General features: G+C 39.6%; 2 protein-coding genes across 3 annotated transcripts in view; one reads left to right on the top strand and one right to left on the bottom strand.

Moving 5' to 3' along the window:
• Positions 1–9294, top strand: part of ORC2 (origin recognition complex subunit 2) — a 43870-nt gene extending 34576 nt beyond the window's left edge. The window contains exons 14-18 of the mRNA XM_021703098.2: positions 993–1139; positions 1684–1855; positions 4180–4241; positions 4913–5031; positions 7397–9294. Of these exons, the coding sequence (XP_021558773.1) occupies positions 993–1139; positions 1684–1855; positions 4180–4241; positions 4913–5031; positions 7397–7483 (587 nt within the window). The 3' untranslated portion in view covers positions 7484–9294. The remainder of the gene's footprint in view (positions 1–992; positions 1140–1683; positions 1856–4179; positions 4242–4912; positions 5032–7396) is intronic.
• Positions 9295–10608: 1314 nt separating this feature from the next.
• Positions 10609–21061, bottom strand: part of NIF3L1 (NGG1 interacting factor 3 like 1) — a 26272-nt gene continuing 15819 nt past the window's right edge. For both annotated transcript variants that reach the window (XM_021702961.1, XM_021702960.1), the window contains exons 6-7: positions 17855–17938; positions 10609–12892 (exon numbers count right to left, since the gene is read on the bottom strand). In XM_021702961.1, the coding sequence (XP_021558636.1) occupies positions 12708–12892; positions 17855–17938 (269 nt within the window). In that variant the 3' untranslated portion in view covers positions 10609–12707. The remainder of the gene's footprint in view (positions 12893–17854; positions 17939–21061) is intronic.

The raw sequence follows: 21061 nt of genomic DNA, 5'->3' as shown, positions 1-21061 counted from the left end.
TAGAAATGTTTATATATAATTTAAATACTGATGATTATGGTGGCTTCTAGACTTTCAAAATGTTGTCAGTATCTTTGTTGCTGTGTTGTCTCTCTTGTCCCTCTAACCCCAGTGGTAGAGAAATTTAGTCTAAAAGGCTCATCCTCCGTTATGTCCTATTTCTTAACAACTCCAGAGAGACTTATCAATGGCTTTTGAACATGTATAGGACTTCTTCCATCATAAAAAAAGGTTTACCTGATTCTACTGCCTTTCTGTACTTCTATTTTCCTAGTTCAGTGATTTCAGAGTTTTTGAAGACATATCCTGCTTTCTACTTTTTACCTATTTCCTTAATTTCTTACTTCTGTGCTACCTGAACTATATGCTTGAAGGTCACCTGTAATTTTCTTACTAAACACAGGTGGCCTTGACTCATCCTTTGTTTATCTTGATCTCTGAAAGTATTTAATGGTTTTGACAGCCCCATCCTCCAAATTCTGCCTTCATTGACCTTTAAGACATTTTTTACTTCTCTGAGTTTCCTGATGCCTTGAGCAATATCCTAAATTCCACCCCTCCCTTCTTTTGTCTTCTTTGGCTTTTGTGATAATCAGGGTTTTCTCTCTTAATGCCTAGTGAGAACTTCTGGGCTGTGTGTGTCCCCTCTCCACCCCTGCGCTGCAATGCAACATGTCTAGATTTACTTCCAACCCAGAATGCATCTTCCCTTATTTCCTGTGCCTTATTGAAACTGCTTTATGATATGATTCAGGTGCTAACCATTCAACACCCAGTCCTTACTGATTTTCAGTGAATTTCCTTAAGACTTTAATAATCTTTTGCCTCTTTTGAGAGGCTGATATCTTCTCAAATAAATTACATACCTCTATGCAATAGTTACTTTGTCCCATACTATTCTTTGACACATCTTTTAATACACAGGCATTGTGTGTGGTAAGGACTTTACAAATATTCCTTGTAAATAATAACTGAATTGTCTTTCCTTTTAGATTCTTCTTTAGAACTCTTCCTTCTCATCCACAATTTGGATAGCCAAATGTTGAGAGGAGACAAAAGTCAGCAAATTATTGGACAATTGTCATCTTTACGTAACATATATCTTATAGCATCTATCGATCACCTCAATGCTCCTCTCAGTAAGTATTACCATTTTTCTTTCTCAGGATACCAGTTTTTAAAAATGTCTTAATGTTGTAAATCGCAACATTTTTATTGTTTCTCAGTACACTTTTTTTGTTGCATGCATAAAGTCACAGATTGCTAAAAATAAAAGTGTCCTCAATCTGATTCAGAACATTTCTTAGAAATAAAAATTCATATTGTAAAGGGGGTGTTTTACACCTGAAGTTTCATGAAGGAGAATAAACCCAACTATTATTTTGGTCTCTTTCCACTCTTTGTGGTATTGCAACATTTATGTTATGCATTTAATTCCGAGACTTTGTGATAATCCCTATGCCTTGGTAGCACTTACTTATTTTAAATTGTATTTAATATACAAATAAAGATTCAGATGTTGATTGACAATTAGATTGTGAGGTACTGATATGGATGGGGAAATAGCAAAAATGAAAAATTTTCAGAATTCATTTTTTAACACTTTCTTTCCTAGAGTGGAATCTAGTAACACCACAATATGACTAATTAGTAACTCCTGTTTTCTTTAATCATATGCTATAGTGTGGGATCATGCAAAGCAGAGTCTTTATAACTGGCTCTGGTATGAAACTACTACATATAGTCCTTATACTGAAGAAACCTCCTATGAGAATTCTCTTCTGGTTAAACAATCTGGATCATTACCACTTAGTTCCCTAACTCATGTCTTACGAAGCCTTACCCCTAATGCAAGGTAAGAATGAAAACTATAGTTTCTTTTTTAAAAAACTCTACATTTTATGACATTCGTGAGTGCTTTTAATGGCAATTCTAAAGTCTCTACTTAGTTTGCAGGATTAAGAGAAAGAGTAAAAAAGAGTTGCCAGTACTGGGTTATGCAATAGCCAGACTCCTTAACAATAGTGTCAGCATTTTTTTTTTTCCTTAATTTTTATATTTCTAAATAAGAGCATCTCAAGATAGTGGTCATTGTGGAGGAAAAATAATTTTGATGAATTTTACTTAAATCTGATGGTTATTTTTAATTATATATTGAACACTGTCATATAAACATGGGACCCTTTACATGAAATAACTCCTTTGATCCTCACAACCACTCTAAGGTAGATAGCAAAGGGCACAGAGATTTTGATCCAAATCTGCCTGGCTCCCAAGCTCTTGCTTTTAAACATCTCTGTGTAATCTCTCCAGTGAAGCCTTTCAGCAGCCTCACCAAGAGGCATATCTGAATTAATAAAAGCTAAGAAAAGCTGGATACAGCATAAACTGGCAAAACATAAAGGGCACAATAATTAACCTGTTGAAAAAGGCTTTGAGTAGCAGATTCCCCCCGCCAAAGCACAGAATTCTAGAACAATTTTTTTTTTTTTTTAAGATTTTATTTATTTATTTGACAGAGACACAGCGAGAGAGGGAACACAAGTAGGGGGAGCAGGAGAGGGAGAAGCAGGCTTCCCGCAGAGCAGGGAGCCCGATGCGGGGCTCGATCCCAGGACCCTGTGATCATGACCTGAGCCGAAGGCAGACGCTTAATGACTGAGCCACCCAGGCTCCCCTCTAGAACAATTTTAACAAGATGAAGTGTTTAACAACAACTAGCCCTGTTGAGAATAATTAAAATTTGAAAAGATGAAGAAAAATACTGTGTTCTTGGGTGAGTGGACTGAATATTATAAAGGTAGCAACTCCTCCCAAATTAGGATGTATTAGACCTATAAATTAATCCAAACAAACAGATGATTTTTCTTGTGTTTTAAATTTGACACAAAATGCAGTTTCTTAAAGAAGGAGGTGAGACTAGCAAAGTCTTTTTCTCCCAAGAGCAATGGCACTTCTAGTTAAGATGGTACAATACTTTTCACACTTTAATGATGAATTTTGTTACTCTATAAAGCTGCTTTGTATACCTGAAGATTAGCATTGCATTAATATTGAAATGTGCATTAAATGACTAATCAAAGTTTCTATGGAATTGCAACCAAAAGTCTCATTCAGTCTTACTGTGCTTACTGTTAATGGACTAGTGCAAGTTGCTGTGTATAGCGTTGGGAATCTATGCAACATAAGTACTCTCAACATTAAAGATGACTCGCAGTAATCTAAAGCAAGTAGTTTTTAGTTTGGCATACCCTAAATGTCTGTGTACTAGCCTCCACTGCTTTTTTTTTTTTTTTTAACTGCAATTTTGTTTCATTCTGCAAACTCCAATATCATTTAGTCTCTATTTGGTATGAATGTGATCAAAAACTTTAACCAACCTTTAGCTGTGGAGTCACTGGCAGTATCTAGTTATAATGTGGCCATTCAGATGATCCAAATATGCTTATAGTGCTTATTTTCTAGATTATCTTAAAAATGTAAATGTAAAGGATTAAAGTTTTTGCCACACCAAAGGACTTCTGGAAATCTTAGTGTAGGTGAGATGCTTTCAGCCCTAATCCATTTTGTACACTTCTGTCAAAATTGATATGTAAGAATATTTATGTACAATTTAGTGTGGAGGGATTTTTAACAATTAAAATTGGAAGTAATATAAACATCCAAAATGAGTAGGGCAATGGTAAGTTTGTGGTACATGATAGGTGGGCAGCCATTAAAAATTTAGGAAGACTTTTTAATGATACAGGAAAATAAGTGAAAGGTGAAATGTAAAATAGTGTATACTATATATAAATGCATGAATTTGTGTTTCCACCTTGCTTCATTGACAAAGATTTGCAAAGGCAGCACACAAATATTTCCACATCAAATGTTAGTGGCTGTTATTTTAGGGTTATGACATTAATATTTTCCTCTGTACATTTTATTATATATTCCACATTTTCTAACTTGAACAACCCTGTAGCCTTAAAAAAAACTCCTAGATTTTCCTTAAAAGGAAATTTTAAAAAGCTTCTCCTTTTTAAGTAGGCCAGGATAGGATGTTCCCTGGAGAAAGGAACAGAAGAAAATACATACGGTTTAAACCAAGTATTTCACATTATCTTTGTCTATTTTACTGTTGTCTTTTGATGTTAACGTTCTGGATTTGAATTCCTGTTTTGTTTTTTTCCTTAGGGGGATTTTCAGGCTACTAATAAAGTATCAGCTGGACAACCAGGATAACCCTTCTTACATTGGTATTTATGATATTAAATCGTGTGTGACTTTTGTTTCCCCCCATAAATTCCTTTTTCTGGAATCTAGGAATAGCACTGCAGTGTTTCACAGGAGCAGATACATGGTTTGCTCCGGGATCAGTTTGTCTGCCACAAGGCACATTTTCAAGAAGCCCCCCAGAGACGCTGCTGAACAGGCCGTTTGCCAGTGCATGCCCAAAGACACATTTGGCCTGTTTTTACAATTCCTATGGTAACTGTGGATATGTGTCTACCAATTACATATATTTCATATGCTGGGCATCTTAGCAGATTTTCTCCCCCTTAGGTAAAAATGTGTTAATTTAGACAAAGATTTTAATAATCGTGCAGCTCTCTTGACTTACTAGTTCCTTCTTTAAAAGTCAACTTTATTCATGCTGTTTAAAGCTGTCCACAAGATTTGTTTTACTTGGTCACAGATGACTGCTTTCAGCCAGTCAGTTCCCTTTAAGATGTAAGCCACAGCGTATAATACTTAAGTGTTCTCTAGTTTTGCTTCTTCCAGAGGTACCTTTTTTTTTTTTAATCAATACTGACTGACTGCTTTGACATACTATGGCAACAGCTTGTGTTCTTTGGTATGGGTACCCATATGTGGGGTCATGTCTTAAATGCTGACTTATGTTCACATCTCCTTTTGAACTCTCTAGGATTTTCTTTTCAAGATTTTTACCAACAGTGTCGAGAGGCATTCCTGGTCAATAGTGATCTGACACTTCGGGCCCAGTTAACGGAATTTAGGGACCACAAGCTTATAAGGACAAAGAAGGTGAGAGTTTTGCTATTACAGCATTATATGCTAGGATTACCTTATCTCTTGTTTACTTAAGGACACGTATGCCTTTGACTCAACTTTGACAATAAAATGCAGGTTCCATGATGGGCCACAAGGATCCATTTAGGGGGTGTGCCATTTGAGTTCTGTAGAAAGAGATAAAGTAGAAGTACTCAGCTTCAGAGCAGAAAACTTAGAGTTCTAGTTCAAGAGTAATAGGCCATTAGAAATAGGAGTCAAATAATTCTATTCCTTTTTCCCCCTCTTCCTTCTACCACATTCGTTAATTGGGTCTATATGGAGCACTAAATATTAGGATATAGTAGTAAGCAAAAGCCTAACTCCTTTCTGATCGAGCTTAAAGTCTAATGGAGGAGATGGACATTTGTCAAATAATCACACACACGTAAAGCTTTAACTGTGGTGTCCTATGAGCAGAAAGACACATGGTTCTGAAAGACGTCAGAGTCACATTAGACCACTGAGCTGAGATCTAGAGGGAAACTGGGAGATAACTGGTCAAAGAGAAAAACTGAAAGGCCAGTGTGCCCCAAGACGAGGCTGAAAAGACAGTGACGTAAAGGCTAGCCCACACGCTACTTTTAGGCCAAGGAAAGGATTTTAATCTTCATTTCAAAATTAAGGGAAGTCATTAAAAAAAATTGTTCTGACTCTGGTACGGAGAATGGAATGGAGTAGAGTGGAGTAGGGATTGCTAAATGTCAAACACACAGAGACCAGCTAGGGAGGTGTGTTAGTAGTCATAGTTAGTAGGAGTAATAGTTAGAGCTGATGGTAACTTGACTAGGATGAAGACAGAAAAGTGGTTGGAGATCAGATACACTTGAGAGGCAAAACTGACAAGAATTGATAGATTGGATATGAGCACCAAGGGAAAGTGTCAAGAATGATTTCTGGTGTCTGGCTTGCATAACCAGAGAAATGGTGAGATCACTGGATGAGAAACATTTTTGGGGAGACAGATCATGAGTTCCTGATTGTAGTGTTTGGACTTACTCTGTTTGAGGTTCTTTTGAGATTTCCAAATGGAGATGTCAACTAGGCAACTGGGTTTCCTAGGAAAAGAAACCAGAGGAAAGATCTGAGCTAGAGCTAGAGTAATCCCTGTGTATTTAGGTTGTAACGAAAACCAGGCATTGGTAGGAGAGAGATTAGAGGCCAGGAACTAAGCCTAGAAGTGTGACATTAATGGCCAAGAAGAAGATAAACGTGTAGAGGCAGGAGAAATAGCCAGACAGCCAGAAAGAAAACCAGAATATGATGTCATAGAAGCTAAGAGAAGCATGTTTTAAGAAAAAACAGTCAGCTGTGTCAGGTTCTGCTAAGAGGCCAAAAAGATGAAAACTGAAAAGATGTATTGGATTCAGGAGTAAGGAATTCCTTGGTGGTCCAAACAGAAGGTCTTTTAATGACATGATAATGGTGGTAGTATCTAGGTTGGACTGGGTTGAGTGAAAGGTGAGGAAACAGACACCAGTAATTCTTGACAACTCTTCTGGAAAGGTACAGAGGTTGGGTGATAGAAATGAGAGTTTAGCGAGGGTTATTTAAAAAGGGCAGCACCTGGCTGGCTCAGTCAGTAGAGCATGTGACTGTTGATCTCAGGGTCGTGAATTCCAGCCCACGCTGGGTGTAGAGATTGCTTTTTAAATTTTTTTTTTTAAAGATTTTATTTGAGAGAGAGCTTGAGCAGGGGGAAGGACAGAGGCAGAGGGACAAGCAGACCTCCCACTGAGTGGGGAGCTCAGGACCCTGGGATCACAACCTGAGCAGAAGGCAGATGCTTAACTGAGCCACCCAGGCACCTAGAGATTACTTTTTTAAAGGGGCCGGGGGGGGGGGGGGGTGTATGGGGGGTGGAGATACCTGGATAAAAGAACAGAGAAATCAGTAGGGTAAGATTCTAGAAAGAGGAGGGTAAAGAGATCTACTCACCCTCTAGTCTTCTTTTCTACTATGAAGTGGTTTAACTATAAACTCAGTGTATTTATTTATTTATTTATTTATTTTTTAAAGATTTTATTTTTTAGAGAGCGAGCGAGCGAGCGAGAAACAGCATGAGAGGGGAGAGGGTCAGAGGGAGAAGCAGGCTCCCCGCCGAGCCGGGAGCCCGATGTGGGACTCGATCCCAGGACCCTGGGATCATGACCTGAGCCGAAGGCAGACACCTAACCATCTGAGCCACCCAGGCGCCCCTAAACTCAGTGTATTTAAATAGATAACCCTACGTACCCTTTTGCCTTAATCTTTACATTTCTATATTTCTATAAAATAATAAATGGTTCACCTATATCGCTTTACAAATGACTAACACCCAGGGTATTCTCACTTCTTTTAGGGAACTGATGGAGTGGAATATCTATTAATTCCTGTGGACAATGGAACACTGAGTGATTTCCTGGAAAAGGAAGAAGAGGAGTCTTGAAGTTGTCCTTTACTCTTGAATCTTTTGTGGAAGGAGGGGTTGTACCCCAGCTGCCACTCCTCTAGTCTAAAGTGTTGTGTTTACATCTAACATTAGACTCTTCCAGTGTACAAGACTGAAGATGGGAGGGGAGGAATGTCATCAGTTAGAACCTTGATTAGCCTGGCTGGTGTACCATCTCTATACTATGCAGCGGTCCTCAAGTTGGAGAAAACGTGCCTTTCATTCATTACCTCTCTGGAGACTTCTTGCTGGAATGAACAGTGTGCTCAGGGACTATTTGGAGCTGGATGTTTTTGAATTCTTTTATACTGGAGATATTATTCCTAATTTTTTGAGGGCCTTTTAAACACTCCCAGAGCTGATTTTGTTCCAGAGCATGGAAGTACAAAAACAGTGACATCACATAAATTTATTTGCTGTTCTGTCAGAGCTGACGAGTGTAAAGAAGGCAGATCATCTTCCTGTTCTTAAAAGGCTTAAAAAAGGTGTGTAAGACTGGGGAAGAGTAGGTGATCTAGCTTTCTCCTTTTGGATTTAGACTCCATGCTGGTGGGGTGGGGGAAGAGGGAATGATCCTCTTCAGTTGGGATAGTGGGAAAAGCATAATGAGCATATCGGGTGTATACCCACCTTAGAAAGCACATGAACAATAATCGTGATACTTGGAACAGCCAACATCTGCGCCATCACCTTCATGACACAAGTAAGAAGCCAGGCTACAGAAACACAGTCCTGAATTACATTTTAGGCATTGTTTTTCAAGACAACAGGAAAAAAAATGTAATTATTCTTGCATTGACATTTTTCTTCAATAACTTACGAGTAGCATATTAATGGCTGATTTTAATCTTGACTTCTCTATCAAGTAGACCCAAAACTCACTGTAAGATGTTTCAGTTTTTTTCTTAAAGTAACAATTTCAAGCCCTCTAAATATTTACACGAGCCTTTTTCCTTAGGAAAGAGAAAAAGGCTAACTTTGCCCGCTGCTCAGCTTATAGTCTTCACATACTCTCTAAAATACTTCATACTTGGAAATGAAATTTTTCAATAAAATATCACTGTAATTGAAACTGCTGATGCGGTACATACTTTATCTTGTAAAGCCCTTTCATGAAACTGTTTCCCAAAATGCTCAGAATTTAAGTCTTTTCTCTTTGTGGCATATAATTTGTTAAATCCATGGATAAGGGTTTAGTCATATATAATCAAAATATTTTAAAAAACTAGTACATGAATTTGATTCTAAAAATTTTTGTTACCAAAGGATATTCAATAAAAAGTGAGTTTCCTTCCCCTTCACCGATCCAGTCCCTTACGCAACCAGTGAGTTTATTCCTCCAGAGGTATTCTATGCACACGGAAGGGTATGTGTCTGTATCTCCTTTTAAAAACACAAATGGTAGCATATGATATGTGCTCGTTTGCACCTTGCTTTTTTTGCTTAATATATCTAGTTTATAACTTGTAGTATAAAAAAGTATATAAAATCTTTAATGACCTAATATGCAAATTTTGCATTTGCCCCTAAATATCTACTGGTTTATTTTTATAATTTTTGTGTCCATACTTCTAATAAGCAGTATATGTCAACAGTCTATTAATAAATAAAAAGCCAATTTGGATAGAACCACTTTTTTATAGTACTGGTTTTTTACTAAAAATATTTTTAAGTCCTTCAAAAATTTATAAGTGCATCTTACAGATCTGAAGATCTGTAATTCTGCTAATTATTCTACACTCTTCATTAACTTATTTCAGTATCAATGTTCCTTATACTCTTACCGGTTAAAGAGCTTGACTGCTAAGGCTCCCAACTTCTGTTACTTGCTTCTGACAAGAGTGAACAGACTGAAAACCTTGAAAGATTTTTCTGACTGCTCTTAATAAAATGGCCAAATCGGGGGACCTGGGTGGCTGAGTCGTTAAGCGTCTGCCTTCAGCTCAGGTCATGATCTCGGTGTCCCGGGATCGAGCCCCGCATTGGGCCCCTGCTCCACGGGGAGCCTGCTTCTCCCTCTGACTGCCGTTCCCCCTGCTTGTGCTCTCTCTGACGAATGAATAAATAAAATGGCCAAATAAACAGGCCCAAAAAAGGCACAGGGGATGTCGAACAGGCATTCTTGCACCCTATAAAAGTTGACATAACACTGCATTCCCGATGCAGAGAGTGCTAAATCAGTTCTTGTAATACTGTAGAAACTGATTTTCTTAGCATGTTTGTCATTTTAATACATGAACATTCATATAAAAGATGAGTGAGTTTAGGGAATGGTTAATAGATTTTGCTTCTCTCTTTTTAAAAAACTTACTTTAGAAGTCTACTTTTTTTCCCTCTAATTCAATGTGGAGCCAGTAGCATTGTTCAGAATGTTTATTCTAGGAGGTGAGAAGACTCTTCCAGCTTAGTCCTGAGTAACCATCAGAGATGACAAAGTCAGGAGGGTCTGCCTTATCAGACTGTGTGGCTCCTAAAACTGAGGAATAAAAAAAGAAGTGTTACGCAAATGACTTTGTTCTTGGGCTTTCTGTGATTACTTGACTTCTCCCTTAGGAGAGTCTCCTACATTTTGGTATTTCAAATTGCTGTTAGAACATTTTCATTCATGTGTGTTGAACACTTCCTACACAGATGGCTCTGTGCTAGATAGAGGAGTTGTAAGGAATATGAAGGAAGAAATATTATGGGGTGTTAATAGCATTAAAAGTTCCAGTATTCTTAATATGCTGAAAAGAAGTCTGAAATAACTGATGCTATGGAAAAGGGAACTTTAAATGTGAGGTTAACAGAAAGGTCCTCAGCACACGCTCTAACAATTTGGGACAGCAGCACATTTCGGCCTTGCGCCCGCCCGCACACTCAGGTCACCGCCTTCACTTCTGCTGCCTAACATGCGGTCCTTGAAATGGCAGCAGCTGCAGCAGCTTTCCCTCGGGAACACACAAGTGCTGGGGCCCCACTCGGGCATCTGAATCGGTCTGCATTTTTTAAACTACATCTCCATACATTCTTCTGCACATTGAGTTTGAAAAGCAATGAGATATACAACTAAATAATCAACACCTTAAAGTTATCAGTTCAGAAAATTTGACAAGTGAAAATAAAGAATTCATCTTTGGTGATACTTTATTTTTAAAAAACTACAGAGGACATATTTGGGGGTATTTTTAGTTATTTAGAAACGCTAGCATGCCAGTAAAAAAACTTTAAAAATTGTAGTAACAATGGCATTCTTTAACAACAACAACAACAAACCAATTTGGCAATAAGCATGTCCAATCATAAACAAATTCTTTGATCCATTAAATCCCTTCAAAACTCTAACAAAAGGAATTTAATCCACAACCTTCAGGATGAGTAACTGTTAAAGGTGAAATCATGTCCTAACTTCAGTGTGCCACAAAGGAAAAAAAGGTTTAAGCATCACTGCCCCCAAGCTATTTCTTAAGCATCATCTCTGACCATTATCATTCCTGCCTCCCGCTTTCTGCCCTGACAATAATGGATGACTTACTTGGGCTTTTTCAATGCACTGAAAAAGTGCTGTTTCTCTATACTTAGCGTTTGTTCAAGCTGTGCCTCTTGACTGAATTCTACCCCCTTGCCCCAGGAAACCTTCCCTGTAAGCCCTCTGCGTATCTTTAGCATAGGTAATTACAGTAAACCCTTAAGTATCATCCAAACTTCTGTCCTATTCTCCCCACATCTCCATGGGCCCGGCACATAGAACACAGCAATGACTGAGGCGAATGTCACTAAGAGTCTCTCAAAGCTGTCTGCTCTCCCATTGGCTCAACTTTGATGTCGACCATCCCTCATCAAAGTTTTCTCCTTGGCTTCTGATGCTTTGCTGACTCTCCTCCCACCTCCTCTCCTGGCTCCTCCTCCAACCCTCGAATTGGGGGCATTTCTTAAGGCTCGGTCCTATTGGTTATTTCTGTGGTGAATCCACAATATTACAGGTGAACCACCAAGAATAATTTGTAAGTTAGGATCCCAAATCCTCCAGGAGACAACTGGTAGGATAAGGGTCCTACAACAGAAATAAAATTCTTCCCTTTCTCATCTTACACAGTATTTTAAAAGACTGGCTTTTGTCATTACCAAAGGAAAAATCTCAGCAGAGAAACTGGAAATATATATAGAAGAATTCGAAAGAAAAAACTCCCATACCGCCCAGAGAAAATCCCAGCTCAAATGGATTTCTTTTTCCTTCAGGATTTCTTACATACCTCTTGTATCAGGTTTCTCGTCAATGTTCATTAAGAAGTAGTTAAGAACACAGACTCTGGAGCCAGACTACCTGAGTTTGTGTCCAAACTCCCGTCATTTCCTAGCCATGTGGCCTTGGGCAAACTCCTTAACCTGTTTCAGTTTACTCATCTGTAAAATGGAAATCATAATACCTATATTCTTGTTTCTCAAGATTGAAAGTGTTTATAACATACCTGAGAATGCCTAGCACAAAGTTAATATTGTATGATAACTGGGATTATTCTAAAAGCTAACCATCTTTTTATATTACTAATAAAATTCCATGGGTGTTATACATAAACAATGAATCATGGAACACTACATCAAAAACTAATGATGTAATGTATGGTGATTAACATAACATGATAAAATATTACTAATAAAATTCCAGGTGAGTTACCTAAAAAGCAATAAAACAATAGTCATGAATAATGATCTATATTAAAAAACAAAAAAAACATAAAACCTCATCCTGATTCTGAAATTTAGGTGAAAGATTAGTGATCTGAGAATGGGAACATAGAGATAGACGTTATCACCCCCTAGAGGCTACTACCTAGAAATAAGTGTTCCAATCTCAAGTTAAACTAACTGAGGGCAGAGAGATCTAGAATGACACATCCCATCTATAAGTAAGCTAAGGAGAAGACTGCTTGAGCAACTCACCCAGAATGTTAAGTAAACAGATTTCAGTGGATCTCTCCTGGAGTTTATAATGAATATATGGTTTACACTGTATAATCATCTTAATTCATCTTATAATGAATACTTGTTCTTGAATGGTAGTTATGTTATGGTTTTTACCATATGAGCTACAGAACATTTGGTGAAGCAGATTTACAAACCAGAAATAATGTACATTCTAAGACATTCTTCCAGGATGATTCTAACTCCACTGATTCATGTTATGCATTCAAGTTGGGAGGCAATCGATTTGCAGAGTGTCATCCTGTTATTCCTGTATGCTTTATACCACATGAAGAGGGTCCCTGTCTGTCTCTGACAGGATAATATTAATCTTATTCTCCAAGCGAGCACCCAGCATATCTCGAAGATCAGAAAGAAAGCCTCGTTCAGTGTTGCTATGTTCACAGAGGATGACATTTATTCCTTGGGATGCAGCATCCAGAACATCATGATGGGACATCTCACCTGCCAACAAAGGAAAGAGCAAATACTTAAATATTAGACATGGAGTCTGTAGAATGCTGAACCATAAGTGAGGTACAGGTTTTCTTACATGTCCTCCAATTTAGAAAGAGACCATCCCACTGAGAATTCCAAATTCTTCCTCCTTGGCCTGCTCAAGACAAGTTTCTAAAGCCGCATATGTAACAGTTTCTAACACTGCCAGAACCAGACCCATAAGGACACCCATTCCAAATGTTTCCATTAGTGGCGCCTGGGGGGGGCTCACTGGTTAAACTTCTCTCTTAATCTCAGCTCAGCTCTTGATCTCAGGGTTATGAATTTGAGCCCTGCATTGGGCTCCATGCTGGGCCTGGAGCCTACTTTAAAAAAAAAACAAAAAACAAAAAATGTTTCCATTATAAAATAAGTGACCACTGTTAAGTAAACTGGGGCTTTCAGAAAACTCTCTCGTATAATTACATAACAAATACCTCCAGAAAATCCTAGGTATACTTTCCAAAGACTCCTTTATGCTTTGTGAACACCAAAATTTTCAATATAAACTCTAGTCTAATTCATAGAGATGAAATGAGTTTAAGATTATTTCTAAATTAAAGACAGGTAAAAAAATAAAAACAGGGCATTTATTTTCCTTTGACTAAGGCAAAATTTCTAGAAATTCTGAAGTTACTGGCAGAAGAGGATCTCATCTTTTATAAAAAGATTTTGGGAAAACTCAAGTGTTCTGAATTTTTAAAAAACCCCATTTGTGAATCTGATGACTTCAAATTTAACAGCAAAAAGACACTGCACAATTTGGCTTGTTCATAATAAGCATAATTTTGAAATACGTTTAGAGCCCTAAAATTTAGCATTAAAAAATTAAGAAAAAAAGGTTTTTTCCCCTGAGAAATTTTCAATCCCCCACACTTCCCCCTGCTCCCCAATATATGAAATTTCATAATATGGGATAGTTTCTATTCAAGCACCTTTTAAAATGTCTTTTTTTTAAAGATTTTATTTACTTATTTATTTTAGAGAATGCGTGAGCGGAGGGGCAGAGGGGGAGAGAGACTCTCAAGCAGACTGCCTGCGGAGTGCGGTGCCCAGCCTCCCAACCCTGAGATCATGACCAGAGCCGAAACTGAGAGTCGGATGCTTGACTGACTGAGCCACCCAGGCGCGCCCAAAGTATCTTAATCTGTAATAGCGAAATATTTTAATCTGTAATAGAAAAAAAGACCCTAACGGGCCCAGTTAGAGGGCATGCTTCAGGAGAGACAAGTCTGGTGGCCTAGACGGTTAGAAATGCTCTAAGGAGAAGGTGTGAAAGTGGAGGAGTCTGCAAAGACTCTGCAATAACAGCTGAATAATAGTTGAATAAAAGCTAAAAGGGAAGTGAGGCCTAGCTCGGGATGGTAGCTGTGGGAAAGAAAGAGCAAATGAGAGAGAATTTATATTTGCAAGGAGCGAGCACCCCAACTGCTGGTCCTTCCACAATATTGCCCTTAATGACCTGATACTACCATGTTCCGCTCAAGGGAAGGGTGATGGACATCAGCAGAGGCCTGTGTATGGTCTGAGCTGGGTACTTTTCATCCCTAAAGTTATACTCAAAGTGATACCTCACAGATCACAGACGACCAAGGTCAGCCAGATAAGACACTTTGTATTTCCCCAAGTAACCAGATAGGAAGGCTATTTTAACAATTCTGAATTGCATTAATTAATCTTTGCACATATTGCTTAATAGTTAAAAAAAACTAGTTTTAAGAAAGTCATTATTTATGAGAAAACAATCACATGCCCCAAACTGAGAGATATGCCACAAAACAAATGGTCTATACTCTTCAAAAATAACAGTGCTCTGGACAAAGATGCATTCTAGATGCAGTGATCAGGGAGGGACTAGATACCAATCAGAAAAAGAAATGCTACAATTCTGATCAATTGGCAAAATTTAAATACAGACTACATATTAAATAGGTGTTTTAACAATATTAAATTCCTGTATTTCATCACTGTGCATGGTCATATAATGTCTTCATCCTTAGGAGACCTATGCTGATGTATTTAGGGATAAGATAAAAGGTCATGTATACAATTTATTACAAAATGGTTTTGGGGGAAACACATAAACAGAAATATATTTATACACACACCCATAGATACTTATACACACACATACATACATACACATATATGTATGTGACACAGAATGTGCAAAGGTAGCAAAATATAACCATCAGTAATCTTTATTATTCATTTATTTTTTTAAGTAGCTCCATGCCCAGTGTGGAACCCAACATAGGGCTTGAACTCACGACCCTGAGATTAAGACCTGAGCCGAGATCAAGAGTCAGACATTTAACTGACTAAGCCACCCAGGTGCCCCTATAACCATTAGTAATCTTAAGTGAAGGGCATACAAAAGTTCACTGTACTATCCTTGCAACTTTTCTACAGGTCTGAAATTTCTTCAAAGTAAAATGTTATAATTATATATATATGTATTTTTTTTTTTTTAAAGATTTTATTTATTTATTTGAGACAGAGAGAATGAGATACAGAGAGCATGAGAGGGAGGAGGGTCAGAGGGAGAAGCAGACTCCCCGCCAAGCAGGGAGCCCGATGCGGGACTCGATCCCGGGACTCCAGGATCATGACCTGAGCCGAAGGCAGTCGCTTAACCAACTGAGCCACCCAGGCGCCCCTGTATTTTTAAAGATTTTATTTATTTGACAGAGACACAGCAAGAGAGGGAACACAAGCAGGGGGAATGGGAGAGGGAGAAGCAGGCTTCCCGCAGAGCAGGGAGCCCGACGCAGGGCTTGATCCCAGGACCCTGGGATCATGACCTGAGCCGAAGGCAGATGCTTAACAACTGAGCCACCCAGGCACCCCTTATATTTTTTTTAAGATTTATTTATTTAACAGAGAGAGAGAAGGAGAGAGCAGGGAGAAGAGCAGAGGGAGAGGGAGACAAGCAGACTCCCTGCTAAGCAAGGAGCCTGATGAGGGACCTGATCCCACAACCCTGAGATCATGACCCGAGCTGAAACCAAGAGTCAGACACTTAACCAACTGAGCCACCCAGGTGCCCCTACAGTTAATTTTAAAATAGTCATGGGGAGCCTGGGTGGCTCAGCTGGTTGAGCATCCGACTCTTGGTTTCAGCTCAGGTCATGATCTTAGGATTGTGGGATCGGGCCCCAGGTCAGTCTCTATGCTCAGCAGGGAGTTGGCTTGAAGATTCTCTCCTCCACCCCTCCCCTGCTCGCTTTTGCTCTCTAAAATAAATATTTAAAGAATTAAAACAATAAATACTAAAATTAAATAATTATATAATGCTATAATGTCAAATTGCTTATCCATTGAAAGTTTTTTTTTTTCAAAGATTTTATTTATTTATTTGACAGAGAGACACAGCGAGAGAGGGAACACAAGCAGAGGGAGTGGGAGAGGGAGAAGCAGGCTTCCCGCTGAGCAGGGAACCCAACGCGGGGCTCGATCCCAGGACCCCGAGACCATGACCCGAGCCGAAGGCAGACAGTTAATGACTAAGCCACGCAGGCTCCCCTGAAAGTTTACTTCCATCTGGTACAAGTTGGAGGGCTTATAAAAATTTTCCATCTTTAGAAGAATAGAAAACGGGTAATGGTCATGTACATTTTTAGTAAGTTCAGAGCAATTACATCAGGCTTGCTCAGATGCTGCACTTCTATACTTCCGGATGTGACAATGTTAAGTTCAGCAGCCTCTGAAGGAGGGTGTGCTAGATAATAAGGGGCATGGACATGGGAGGCAGGAGAGGAGTAATAATGCAGAGGCTTAGGAAGTAGCTATGGGAATGGCCAGGGGGTTAAGACCCTGGATTCTGGTCCTAGAAGTCAAAAAAGTAATTTTTTTTTTAAAGATTTTATTTTTAAGTAATCTCTGTACCTGACGTGGGGCTCGAACTTACAACCGCACAACCAAGAGTTACATACTCTACTGAGCCAGCCAGGTACCCTGGAGAAAGTAATTAACTCCCTTTCTCCTAACCCTAAGGAGGAACAGAGTTGGAAATGCAGGTGGTATCAGCAAGTGTATCAAGTGCCTCCAAATACTTTGAACAAGAGGCCATGTTACCTATTAGATGTTATCCTCTAGGACAGAATGTCAAGCCTGGGTGCCAAACAATTACTGTCCAATAGAAATGCATCCTAGAGGTGAAGGACAAAGCGACAGGGATTGGAGAGGAAGGCATGCCCATCAGGGCAGAAGCCAGACAGTGACGGGAAAAGCTTCTCCGAGGAGGTACCTGAGCTTATCACTAGAAGTATAGAGAAAGGGGCAAGAAAGGCATTCCAGCCGGAGAAAACAGCGTAAGCAAAGGCTGCATGGAAGAGGATGAACGATCAGGCTTGACCAAGACACATAAAGGAAATCACTGAAGGCTTTGCAGCTAGGATCATATTATACCCCATCAAATTTGTACTTGTGAGCAACAGTTAATTTGGGGGGGTGTATGTGGAAGACTAAAATTAGGGACTTACCAAAGTAATTCAGGTAGGAGATGATGCCTGAGTAGAGATAAGAGGAAAGGCTCTATGAAGATTCTGGAGCTAGAACTGACAGGAACTAATGATTGGCTCTAGGGCTGAGTAAGAACCATTTGCTGGCTAAGGTGGAAGGGTAGAAAGTGTCCCATTAAAAGAAATCATGTGTAGGAAGAAGACAGGTTAAATAAATGCTCAACATCAGGCTTTTAGATAATCTAATAATAAACTGCAAAATGATTTTTTTTCCCCCCTACAAAGAATATGATCTGTCTCCAATTTCAGGGTGGTTCCTGTTTAGTTCAGGTTCAAACAACAGTTATCAGATCCATTTATATACCAAGCGCTGTCCTAAAATCCATTTTTTATTTTGTAAAACATAAACCAAGGTTGGGAAAGGATACACACAAAAAAAGAAAAGGAGACCCAAAGGCTGTCCTACCTGTGAGGTAAAGGTCGGCCTCCATCCCCTGCAGCACCGTGCTCCCAGAACCAGCGCACAGGGCCACAACTTTGACTGGAGACTCTTCAGGATAAAGGAAACAAGAAGACCAATATTTTACAATTCCCCTTCATTTTAGCATTATAATTTGTACCAAGAATCCTTCACGTAATGCAGATTTCAGTCCTGGTCTCATCACCAGTACCTCAACTTTGCTTACTGAATTTTAAAAAGTAACAAAACATGTCTTCATAGAAACAAGCAGATTATTCTTTGGTATTGCATAAATAACCCAACACAGGGCTGTTCTTTCCTCAGAGGTACGTGCTGCACAAGCCCACGTCAGGTAGCACTGAAAAGTGCTCACTGCGCAGCTCTAGGCTTTATCCCTGCTGCGAGGTGAAGTGACCTCTCCTGGGTTTCCATGCAACAGTGAGAGGTAGGCAGGTACTATCTCTGTTCTCAGGTGAGGAACCAAAACAGCTAGTTAAAGGAATGCTACAAGTTGATTTGACATACATTTTTAAATATATTTACTCTAAAAGAACAACCTCTGAAGAGTTGAAGAGTAAAATAACAGAAACTTTGAAGCCCAAATCCAACAGGTATTTAGCCCTTAAGGCTTCTAGAATGGACACCTCATTAGTGGTCACTACATTAGAGGTATTTTAAAGATTTATTCATTTGAGAGAGAGAGTGTGTGTGTGTGCACGTGTGACCGGGGTTAGGGGCGGAGGGAGAGAGAATCCTCAAGCAGACTCCCCACTGAGTGTGGAGCCTGATGCACGGCTTGATCCCAGGACCCTGAGATCATGACCTGAGCTGAAATCTAGAGTCAGACGCTCAACCGACTGAGCCACCCCTGGGGTATTTTAAAAGAGGGGTTCTCTGCATGGAGAGCCCCGGGATCCCCAGCCCTGTACCCACTTCAGCTACAGCTGTCCTGCGAGGGTGCCCCTGCATAAAGCACCTTGGGACCTTCCCAGCCCACTCCCCACCTCTGCTCCAGCTGCCCCACTGAGGCACCCCCTGCACAGAGCACCCTGGGACACTCGGCTTACACCCACTTCAGCTTCAGTTATCCTGCCAGGATGCCCTCTACACTGACAGCCGAGGGACACCCCAGTGTGCACGCACTTCAGCTTTAGCTGTCCTACCACGGCATTCTCTGAGAGCCTCAGGACCATCCTGGTCCATGCCCACTTCAGCTCCTGCCATCCCACTAGGATAGCCCCAGCACAGAGTGCCCTGGGACTCCAAGATCATGCCAGACACGGCTCCAGCCAGCCAGCCAAAGTCACCAGGCACATACAGCCTACACAGGGATGATCATACACAAGACCATCCCTTCAAGTTTAGGAGAAGTAGCTGTTCCGCCTAATTCATAGAAATGAACACAGAAAGCCAAGCAAAACAAGGAGACTGAGGAATAAATTCCCAATGAAAGACGAAACCTCAGAAAAAGAACTAAATGAAACAGAGATAAGCAATATGCCAGGCAGAGTTTAAGAAATGGTCATAACGATGCTCACCAGACTGGGGAGAAGAGTGGAAGAACTCAGTGAGAACTTCAACACAGAGACAGAAAACATAAAGAACCTATCTGAGTTGAAGAATATAACTGAAATGAAAAATACACTAGAGGAAATCAACAGATTAGTGGATACAGAAGAATGGATCAGTGATCTGAAAAACAAGGTGATGGAACACACCCAACCTGAACAGCAAAAAGAAAAACATTTTTTTAACGAGGATACAGTAAGGGATCTCTTCAACAACATCAAGCTAACAAACATTAGCATTACATGGGTCCAAGAAGGAGAAGAGAGAAAGAAAGAGGCAGAAAACTTATTTGAAGAAATAATAGCTAAAAACTTCCCTGATCAGAAGGAAACAGACATTCAAGTTCAGGAAGCACAGAGAGTTCAAACAAAATGAACCCAAGGAGGTCCATACCATGACACATAATAACTGAAATGTCAAAGACTAAAAGAGAATTTTATCAGCTGATTTTCAGCAGAAATTTCGCAGGCCAAAAGGGAATGTTCATGATATATTTAAAGTGCTAAATGGAAAAAAACCTACCACCAAGAATAATCTACCCAGCAAGATTATCATTCAGATTTGAAGGAAAGATAAAATGAGCTTCCCAGACAAGCAAAAGTTGAAGGAGCTCATCACCATTAAACCAGACTTACATGTTAAAGAACTTCTTTAAGTGGAAAAGAAAAAGCCGTAATTAGAAGAAAGTCATGAATAAGAAGTAAAATAAGATGATGTATACAAAAAACATAGAGGAGGGAGTAAAAAAGAAGTTCTTTTAAAATGAGTTCCAACTGGGGCACCTGGGTGTCTCAGTCACCTGGGCAGCCAATTCTTGATTTTGGCTTGGGTCATGATCTCGGGGTCCTGGGATTGAGCCCCATGTGGGGCTCCGTGCTCAGTGGGGAGCCTGCTTCAGGATTCTCTCTCCCTCTGCCCCTCCCCCCACTTGCTCACTTTCTCTAAAATGAATAAATTTAAAAACAAAATGTGTTCCAACTTAAGTGACCATCACATTATTATAGATGGCTATATACTTAGGATTCTATAGATAAACCTCCTGGTAACCACAAACACAAAACCTGTAACAGATACACAAAAAGTGAAGAGAAAGAAAGCCAAGCATAACACTAAAGAAAATCATCAATTACAAGGGAGAAAGAGAAGAAAGGAACAGAGAAGAACTACATAAACAACCAGAAACTAAATAACAGTGAGTACATACCTATCAGTAATTATTTTAAATGTAAATGGTCTAAATGCACCAATCAATAAACTTAGGGTGGCGGAACAGATAAAACACAAGACCCAACTATATGCTGCCTACAAGAGACTCACTTCACACCTAAAGACACATACAAAATGAAGGAGCAGAAATGAAAAAAGATATTCCATGCAAATGGAAGCAAAAAAAAAAAAAGCCAAGGTAGCAACACTTACATCAGACAAAACAGACTTTAAAACAAAGACTAACAGGGCGCCTGGGTAGCTCAGTCGTTTAAGCGACTGCCTTCGGCTCAGGTCATGATCCTGGAGTCCTGGGATCGAGTCCCATATCGGGCTCCTTGCTCAGCAGGGGGTCTGCTTCTTCCTCTGACCCTCCCCCCTCTCATCTGCTCTCTCTCTCTCATTCTCTCTCTCAAATAAATAAATAAAATCTTTAAA

This window comes from Neomonachus schauinslandi, chromosome 3 (assembly GCF_002201575.2).
Source record: "Neomonachus schauinslandi chromosome 3, ASM220157v2, whole genome shotgun sequence".
NCBI lineage: Eukaryota > Metazoa > Chordata > Mammalia > Carnivora > Phocidae > Neomonachus > Neomonachus schauinslandi.
This window is presented reverse-complemented; position numbering and strand designations above follow the sequence as displayed.